At 35.7% G+C, this 10300-nt stretch overlaps 1 protein-coding gene across 1 annotated transcript in view; it reads left to right on the plus strand.

Annotated features, from left to right (window-relative positions):
• MIA3 (MIA SH3 domain ER export factor 3) overlaps positions 1–10300 on the plus strand; it is a 53998-nt gene that overhangs the window by 32478 nt on the left and 11220 nt on the right. Inside the window, exons 8-18 of the mRNA XM_017526283.2 lie at positions 3227–3248; positions 4698–4786; positions 5037–5114; positions 5197–5307; positions 6375–6446; positions 6628–6732; positions 7401–7523; positions 7627–7738; positions 8662–8717; positions 8809–8899; positions 9076–9214. Coding sequence (XP_017381772.1) covers positions 3227–3248; positions 4698–4786; positions 5037–5114; positions 5197–5307; positions 6375–6446; positions 6628–6732; positions 7401–7523; positions 7627–7738; positions 8662–8717; positions 8809–8899; positions 9076–9214 — 998 coding nt within the window. The remainder of the gene's footprint in view (positions 1–3226; positions 3249–4697; positions 4787–5036; positions 5115–5196; positions 5308–6374; positions 6447–6627; positions 6733–7400; positions 7524–7626; positions 7739–8661; positions 8718–8808; positions 8900–9075; positions 9215–10300) is intronic.

A 10300-nucleotide genomic window follows, 5' to 3' on the forward strand; every position in this document is an offset into this window, starting at 1 on the left:
TTCAAGCAATTCTCTGCCTCAGCCTCCTGAGTAGCTGGGATTATTGGTGCCCACCACCATTCCCAGCTAATTTTTTTTTTTTTTGTATTTTTTCGTAGAGATGGGGTTTCACCATTTTGGCCAAGCTGGTCTTGAACTCCTGACCTTGTGATCCACCTGCCTCGGCCTCCCAAAGTGCTGGGATTACAGGCATGAGCCACTGCGCTCGCCCTTGTGTTGATAAATTCTTAAGTAAACAAGATATCATGTATAATCTCGACAGGAAAATTTCAATTTATATGTCCCTTATATCAAAATTTAAATAATAAGAATTAATTGGATCTTTATCTCAACTCAAAAAGGAAAAAAAAAAAAAGAATTAAATAGGTCATATGTACACTGTTAGTAGAATTGGGAATTCTTAGAGCCTTCCTGAAAAGTAGTTTCACGATGTATGTCAGAAGTCTTAAAAATGGTTATCTCCTTTTATATTGTATTAATATCATGTCTAGTAATCTATCCAAAAGAAATAACTACTTGGCCGGCACGGTGGCTCTCACCTCTAATCTCAGCACTCTGGGAGTCCAAGGCAGGCGGATCACTGAGGCCATGATTTTGAGACCAGCCTGGTTAACATGATGAAACTTAATCTCTACTAAAAATTAAAAAATTAGCTGAGTGTTATGGCGCACGCCTGTAATTCCAGCTACTCAAGAGGCTGAGGCAGAGAATCACTTGAACCTGGGAGGTGGAGGCTGCAGTGAGGCCAGATGCGCTACTGCACTCCAGCCTAGGCCACAGAGTGAGACTCCATCTCAAAAAAAAAAAGAAAGAAAATAAAAGAAATAATAAGTCATACATTAAATATCTTGTGTGGCTGGGCCTGGTAGCTCACACCTGTAATCCTAGCATTTTGGGAGGCCGAGGCGGGTGGATCACATGAGCCTAGGAGTTTGAGACCAGCCTGGGCAACAAGATGAAACCCCATCTCTACTAAAATTACAAAAATTAGCTGGGTGTGGTGGCAGAAGCTTGTAATCCCAGCTACTCTGGAGGCTGAGGCAGGAGAATCGCTTGAACTGGGGAGGCAGATTGTGCCACTGCACTCCAGCCTGGACAACAGAGTGAGAATCTGTATCAAAAAAAAGTTTTAAATATCTTACATAAGAGCATTCAATGGAACAGTATTTATTAGAGTAGAAACTTTGCACAACCTACTGTATTCACAGTAGGAAAATTGTTAAATTATTTTATGTTCATATAATGGGATATTCAAAAACAAGAGCACAACAAATACTCACAATTTAACATGAAGTAGAAAAAAAGTAGAAACTAAGCCTTTAAGGTGTAGATAAACTATATCATAAATATACACACAGAAAATAAATGCTGCAAGGAAATACAACAAAATGATAAAAATTCTTTTATCTAGATGAGGTAAGTTTTCAGTTTTTAAAAGATGTGTGTTTCTGATTTGATTATGTACTATTTTACTCAAAATATTTTTTATTTGGAAATACAGATTATATCATGTGCAAAGACACACCATTAATTTTTTTTAATCTTTTAGTCTTCTGTGCAGAATTATCTTTCAGACTTAAACATATGTACGTATAAGTGTACATACTCATATTGTACATATTTATGATTCTACTGTATTGCATTTAGCTTAACATATTTGGGAGAATGTTATTTAACATAATTGGGAGAAGATTATTTTATATAAATGAGCTTTGCAGATATGAAAAGCTTTCGATTGAAATTTAACAGCGAAAATGACCCAAATTATTGAATGCAAATCTTTCTAAAACTAAGTATTCTTTTTCTGATTTCATAATTATATCACATATACCATTGTTAATAATTTTTCTCTGCTTTCACAGTTGATTGTAAAATCACTTATAAAGAAGGGTCTTTTTTCCTGTGAGGCTTTCTTGAACCTCACGGGCCTTTTTCTCAGATAAAAAGGGAGAGTCGAAGGGTAAATGGAAGGGGAAAAGGTGAAAACTTTTTATATTTCCCACTCTTGTTTCTCCTATTTATTAATTAAAAAAACTAACACCTTTTTTGTTTTTCAGAAAGTTATATAGGTTCTCTGTCCTAACTGCTATTCCTCAGCCTCAGCATTTGAGTTTTGGAACCTTGGTCTCTGCTTGCCTGTTAGTTTGGGTGAAATGGAGCACAGGAAGTTTACTCTCATTAGCAAGGCCGTTAGAGAGATAGTAATTTCTTTCTATGTTGGAAATTTCTGAATGCATATTCTTATAATAATAGTATTTTAAGTGAGATTTAGATACTGTAATTATTATGTATACAGTATATTAATTACTATATATAATAACAGTATATTATACAGTGTATTATGTAAACAGTATATTAATTTAGTGAGATTATGGGTGATTTGTAAACTGGTATTAGTATCTCATCACCATTTATAACATTTGAAAGGGATAAATATGTTCTGGGTTGCAAAGAAATTTAGTAATATTCTTTTTTAAAAATTAGTTACTGCTTGGCTTTTATTGTCCCATAATTTAGTGCTGTCTTTGGGGGATGATTTGGGTTTTGCCCTTTCAGGAAGATGATAGTTGTCCTTTCTCTTGTTGCTTGTGCATTTTCCTCTAGCAATCTTCCCTTCCCAGTCAGGTTCATGAGCACTGTTTTTAGTGGCCTAAGAAAGTCAAATGATCTACCTTGGTGTTAATAGAATTGTTTCTAAATTCAGCCAGTAGTCAACTTTGAATAGGATTTCTGAGATATTTTCTGGAAAGCAAAAGAGGTGTATCTTAGTAGGAAGATGATACCTTTAATTTTGTATCCTCAGAGTCTTTTTGAGTAGTCAATGTTTTTAGATTTCATTCTGGCTCTTTGGGGTTGTCAAATAAGTGACTTTGGGTAAATAAAATGTTAATATATTTATTATAAAAATATTAGCCATTTCTGTTATTCAAGTTAAGTGCTCATTTCATAAGACTGGTGTTCATTTAGATATGTAAACTTATCTTTAGCTGCAGAATAAGATATTTATCTTAGTGCTTTATCTGTCAGACTGCAACATATCACTACTGGTTAAATTTGAAATGCTTTTTAACCTTTTTAAATTTTTTAATCTTGTGGATTTATTATGCTAAAGCAAACTGTTGTTAAATTCTCATTTGGTTACAATTCCAACTGTTGTGTTAGGGACTATATATACCTATTAATGAAATGTTTGACATAAAATTTAATTTTTATTTCTCTTTTCTAGGTAAAGAGTAGAGTATATCAAGGTAACTCTTTAGGCTTGTTTTGTTATTTGTACTATTCCCGCTATATTGGTGTTTGATATGGGTTTTATATGTAAGTAGGTTTAGTGACTTCTGATGTCTGACTGACTTACAGCTTCTGAAAACTTTCCTATTCCTAGGTTGCTAGCTTGGATGATAGAATAAATGGTGATGCCACCAACTGAGATAGGAGATGAGGAGGAACAAATTGCAGGAGTAGGGAGAAGATTAGTTTCATTGGGGGCAGATTTACCTTAAACGTTGACGTACTAGTTTATTACATGTGACCAGTTTTTCTGTGCTAATGATTTAGTACATTAAATATTTATTTAAGTAGATAATTTCAGGACTAGAAATATGAATCAGCATGCTTGCATTTTCTGTTTCTCTTTGCAAATGACATATTTGAAGTGATGCCATTTTCTGAGAAGAAAAAATGCCTCATGCAGGGAGGAATATTGACTTATAACATTTTACTGTTTCCCATCTTGGAAATAAATTTAAATTAGACTCTCATTGAAATAAAGGTTCTTATTATACTTTTCTTAAATTGTAACAATATTTTTACATGCTTATTCCTATTAGCAGATTGCTTTTTGTATTAATCTGTTCTCACACTGCTATAAAGAAATACCCAAGGCCGGGTGTGATGGCTCGTGCCTGTAATCCCAACTCTTTGGGAGGCCGAGGCAGGAGGATTGCTTGAGCTCAGGAGTTTCAGACCAGCCTGGGCAACATGGAGAAACCCCATCTCTATTTAAAAAAATACAAAAATTAGCCGGGCGTGGTGGCACACACCTGTGGTCTCAGGTACTTGGGAGGCCGATACAGGAGAATTGCTTGAGGTCAGGAGGTGGAGTTTGCAGTGAGCTGAGATTGTGCCACTGAACTCCAGCCTGGGCAACAGACTGAGACCCTGTCTCAAAAAAAGAAATACCTGAGACTGGGTAATTTATGAGAAAGAGGTTTAATTAGCTCATAATTCTGTAGGCTGTACAGGAAGCATAGTGGCATCTGCTTCTGGGGAGGCCTCAGGGAGCTTTTACCCATAGCAGGAGGCAAAGCAAGAGCAGGCTGTCTTATGTGGCAGGAGCAGGAGCAAGAGAGAATGAGCAGGGAGGTGCTGCACACTTTTAAACAACCAGACCCCACAAGAACTCAGTCACTGTCACAAGAACAGCACCACAGGGATGGTGATAAACCACTCATGAGAAATCACCCCTATGATCCAATCACCTCCCACCAGGCCCCCCCTCCAACACTGGGGACTATAATTTGACTTGAGATTTGGTGGGGACACAATCCAAACCATATCACATTTCAAAACCATAATAGTTATGCTAAGAAGTTCTTTTTCCTCGTAGTGCCAGATAACATGTCTTTCTGCTGATACATTGGGTAATTCAGTTTCATTTAGTGATCATAATAACCTTATATATTTTCTTTTTTTAGTCACCGAACAGCAGATTTCTGAGAAGTTGAAGATTATTATGAAAGAAAATACAGAACTTGTACAGAAATTGTCAAATTATGAACAGAAGGTATAATTATTCTTTTGTTTTTTTTCCCCATGGTCCCAGGTTGAATTATTTTCACCTGTCTTATAGTTCATTTACTATGGTATTTTAAAATAATATTTATTATTCCATTAATTCCTATAAACCATCCAGAGCTTAAGCAATCATGTGTGTAAAGTACTGTTTTCTTCTATAAGAGGTCAGTCACTTCAAAGTAAGTTCCAATAGCACGATACTTTGTATTTCTGGATTCTGAATGCTTTATTTTTTGTAGATCAAGGAATCAAAGAAACATGTTCAAGAAACCAGGAAACAAAATATGATCCTCTCTGATGAAGCAATTAAATTTAAGGTAAAAACTTCTTTTGGGGATTACATTTTAAAACAAAAGTAAAAATTAATGAGTATAACTAATCTTAATATCTTTTTTGTAGGATAAAATCAAGACACTTGAAAAAAATAATGAAATTCTGGGTGACACAGCTAAAAATCTTCGTGTTATGTTAGAATCTGAGAGAGAACAGAATGTCAAGAATCAGGATTTGGTAAGAGTTTTGCTGCTAAGTGTTACTTATAATTTGGTTTTTGAACTCTGTAGATGGAGTTGAACTTTTTATTTTCCATAGTGTTCTGTGAAGTAAGAGTGGGAGTCAGGGAAGTTAAACCTACTTCTCTCCATTTTTGTGGGATTTTAAGTACTTACACAAGAAGTTACTCTTATGGGCCTAGGAAGTATTTTGGTTCTCAGCCTTAGGCAATTGTTGTATTGCTTGGCTCTGCCCTCCAAAACATGTGGAGCGACTAAGAAACCACAACGCAGTTGAACAGTCCTTGTGTTTTGTTTTGTTTTGTTTTGCAAAGGTTTTTATTTTTATTTTTATTTTTTTTTTTACTATAAGCATTTTACTTTATTAATACAATAGTTTCAGAATGACATAAAAATTGCAAAGATAGTAAAGAGGGTTCCCATAAATCCCACATCCTATTAATCTTGATTACCTCACTGAGCTTAGTATTGCCAGGTTTCTTCACTGTAAAATTACTTTTTTTTTTTTTTAACCTTTTTCATTATTGAACTCTTTGGAAGGAAGTTAGTTACACAGCCCAGAGTTAAAAAGTGAAGGATTATTCTCCATCCCCTTGAGGAGCCAGGATCTTCATAAATTATTTGGAATTCTTGTATATGCATGATCTGTCTATTCTCACTCCAATTCTACCATTTTTAATTTAGGCAAGAGAATTTTTAAAGTACCTTGGGGATTTTTTTTTCTCTCTTGCCCCAAGGAAAAAAAAAAAAAACACATTGATTTGAACTGGGTAACTTGAAAGTTTTTCAGTTTCTTTTCTTTCATCTTTTAGTCTCGCAATCTACCACATTCTATTCTAACAAGGAAGGTTGTGTATGCCATGAAATATTTATGCCTTTGATTATTTTCCTTTACCTCTTTAAGTTCTTGATTTTTCCCTAGGGCAAAACTGAAAAACCTGCTTTTACCTGAAACACAGGATGTCTCTGGGATATACTTCATTGATGTTTCCTCTTTTTAGTGTATATACCAGTGTTTCTACTGAAATCCTAATACGCATTTTGTGTTCTGTTTTTACATGGCAGATATCAGAAAACAAGAAATCTATAGAGAAGTTAAAAGATGTTATTTCCATGAATGCTTCAGAATTTTCAGAGGTAAAGCTGACTATAATTCCTGCAGGATATTAAAACTATATCATAGTTTTATTGAGGAGCAAAAATCTGACATGTGCTAAAATGTGCAAAAAATAAAAACTACGTGATGTTGGGTTGGGAAAGTAACTTTTTTTTTTGTTTTCTTTGGAATTAATTCACTAATAGGAGTGTTTTGCATTAGGTTCAAATAGCACTTAATGAAGCTAAGCTTAGTGAAGAGAAAGTGAAGTCTGAATGCCATCGGGTTCAAGAAGAAAATGCTAGGCTTAAGAAGAAAAAAGAGCAGGTAAAGAAAAGTACATGTCCTGGGTCATGTAAAATAGAGAACCCAGTATCATATCACATGAGTGCCTTTTTTCAGATCTATTTTTAAGGTAATGTACATGCAGGATTCTGTTCTTAGATTTGCAAAGTTTAAACTATACTTCTAAACTTGAGTATAGGCATACATTTTCTGTCTGTTCTGGATTTTCTGTTCTGTACAATTTATTTTGCCCGTCAGTGTTTAGTCTTGTTTTGTCAAACACCAATTACTATTAACTTGAGTAGCCTTAAGTGGGTAATAGATTGACTTTTTAGACCTAAGAATTAGATATTTTATCACCTTCCTTTTAGTAGTTACTGCTTCACTAGCCAAGGGAAGGTTACATGATCAGGAGTCTAGACTTGAGAGATAGTAGGATGAGCCCTTCAGTTCCTTCTGGAAGTGAATTATTTGAATTGGCTATAATTTTCTGAAGGATGCAATAAACGAGATCAATTTCCTTGTCAGCTCTGATGTTCTCACTATAGCTCTGAGGATTGGGGTCACTCTCCTCCCACTTAACCAAGGTCTTAGCCCATAGTGATAGGCTAAGGAGAGGCATGGCTCCTTACCTCCCTGCCTCATTCACTTGGTCTCGTCCCCAGTGCAAAAGCCCTAACCTGTGGGAATCATGTGTTTTAACTTTTCAGTTGCAGCAGGAAATTGAAGACTGGAGTAAATTACATGCCGAGCTCAGTGAGCAAATCAAATCATTTGAGAAGTCTCAGAAAGATTTGGAAGTAGCTCTTACTCACAAGGATGATAATATTAATGTAAGTACATTCTCACGAATACAAGCTTGGTTCTTGTGAATTATCATGAAATCTGTTGAACTAAAATGGAAAGACTCTTAATGCTCTTTTACTTCTTTTCTAGGCTTTGACAAATTGCATTACACAGTTGAATCGATTAGAGTGTGAATCTGAATCTGAGGGTCAAAAAAAAGGAGGAAATGACTCAGATGAATTAGCAAATGGAGAAGTGGCAGGTAAGATCAGTCTCAAGGAGGATGGACCCCTTTTCCCTTCCTATCTTTAAGTACACTAATGCTACTTTTCAGCTGGCTGCATTTCCTCTTTAGCTTTAGAGGTGTTAACACATATCACTGGATTTGTGTATACGTCTATTTGCATTGGGCAGAGGTGGATTGCTAGGGTATGGTGTAGCAATGAGCATGCAAGGACACTGACTTTGTTTTTACATCTCATTGAGACTAGAAGGGTGCACGGGAGCTGCACTGGTCATGTCTTACACCTCTAAGTATTGAACATATACAGTAGTAGAAACTGTATTTCTCAATTTCATGGAGATAACATTTTAAATCTCATCATCTCAGGAGCTGTTTGGTTTTAAGGCCCACCACTGGTTTTAAGAGTACTAAGGTGATTGGAGGCATAAACTAAGGCCATGAGAGAAAACCACAACTGGTTTTAAGAGTACTGAGGTGGTTGGATCCAGAAACTAAGGCCATGAGAGTGGAAGCTATAGGGTAGCAGTGTTTACTGATGAGGAAAGTTTCTAGATGTTGTCTCTCAAGTTGGATATTGCTTACGTAGTGAGTGTTTTAAACCACACCTGAGAGCAGATTCTAGAGGAGAATAGGAGGGAACCTTTCTGAATGAGACACTTACTAAGCCCAGGTGGAGGTAGGTCTGAGATAGAAGACAGAGCTTTATCTCACATGTTTCTTCTTGCTCAAGAATGGCATGTATAACATGTTTATTGTGCAAATGGGAATTCACTTTTTAAATCTAGGTTTGCAGTTCTCTTAAAAGTCAGTCTAATTCTGTTCTATTTTTGTTTGTTCTTTAAATGTTTGAACATAATAATTGTTTAGTTTTGCATAAATCAAGAAAATACAGATTTAAAACACAAGGGAAGAAAAAGCAATGAAAGTCTTTTGTTTTTTAGGTGACCAGAATGAGAAGATGAAAAATCAAATTAAGCAGATGATGGATGTCTCTCGGGTATAATCCTTTTTTAGAGTCCTGTAAGTACCTGTGAATGCTTTTACTATGTCTCACTTATATGAATACTTCTCTCTTCTGCAATTTTTAGACACAGACTGCAATATCGGTAGTTGAAGAGGATCTAAAACGTTTACAACTTAAGCTAAGAGCCTCCATGTCCACTAAATGTAACCTGGAAGGTAGGTTGCTTCTTGAGAAGAAATTGCTATGTATTGGAAAGATGCAAAATTGCATTAGATAGATAAAGAGTGGTTTCCTGCTTTCATACTTCTCACTCCTCTCAGCACCAAACCGCCAACCAAGTTCTCAAGTTCTTGTGCACACACATTGAGCTCAAATGTTTTACCCTTTACAGACCAGATAAAGAAATTGGAAGATGACCGCAACTCGCTACAATCTGCCAAAGATGGACTGGAAGATGAGTGCAGAACCCTGAGGCAGAAAGTGGAGATTCTGAATGAACTGTATCAGCAGAAGGAGATGGCTTTGCAAAAGTAAGATTTTCATTATTTACTGTTCACTGTCATGTGACTAAATAAAGGTGTACTAATACAGACAGTGTTACCTTTTTTAGGATTATTTATACTTTTTTCCATCTCTAATTAGTGCACATTTGTCTTTCTTCCTATCTGCTTTGTTTCTCATAACCTGCATTTTTCTTTCCTTTCTAACCAGTTGTCAGAAACTGTTGCCTGTAATTCATGTAAGAGGGAGCAGTTGACAGGTACTGACAGTTACTGCTGTGAAAGTGCTTCTCTTTTGAAGATCTGTCCATGCCTTTTCTGTGGCTCCACCGCTTATTTCACTTTCCTTTCTTTGTGGTCAATTATGTAATTTCCTTTAAAAAGTCTGAGTGATTTGTATGACATGTGTTTTAGTAGAATAAAAACTTTGAAAAAGGAAATTTTACTTATTAAAGGTACATTAAGTTTTGGACTTCACAGAGTCAAATTTCAGACTAAACGTAATTGTGGCAGAGATGAGGAGTTTTGAATATAGAACTACCTGGTGTGTATGTTTAGGCACTAATCTTCTGAAGTACACACCTCAAATTTTGAACTAGGTATCTTCTGAAAACTTATTTTTATAATTCATTTCAAGTTTTTTCTCCACAAAAACATCTGGATTCTCTAAAAATAGGTTGTCTGTGGCAGTTACTATTTGTTTGCTCCTATATTTTACTCTGTGGTGTATATGGCCGTGTGTGAGAAGACCTCGCTTGCTAAGCAAATTTAACCTTTTAAAATGCTCAGTCTGCTACTGCCGTAAGCCATTAAACATTAAAACGATATCATTAACTTTTTCTCTAATTCTTTGCTCACCCAGCAGCCGTTTAGATTTTCCAGATTTTGCTCAGGCCAGCTCTAAATGCCTGTCCTGCTTCAGAGAGACATTCCTCATTTCATTACTTTTTTAAAAAGAGCACTTCTCTGCCTCCAATAGTAATGTGAATTACTTAAATGGCAACTGTTTTTCTTCATGATCCAGTTAACCCATTTATGTGCCACAACATTCATTCAGTCTCCACGTGTGGTTTGTACTCTGCTGTCCACCCCTAAAGTCACTGTGTGTGTTCAGGC

The sequence above is a fragment of the Cebus imitator genome, unplaced genomic scaffold (genome assembly GCF_001604975.1).
Source record: "Cebus imitator isolate Cc_AM_T3 unplaced genomic scaffold, Cebus_imitator-1.0 Scaffold42, whole genome shotgun sequence".
NCBI classification, from domain to species: Eukaryota; Metazoa; Chordata; class Mammalia; order Primates; family Cebidae; genus Cebus; species Cebus imitator.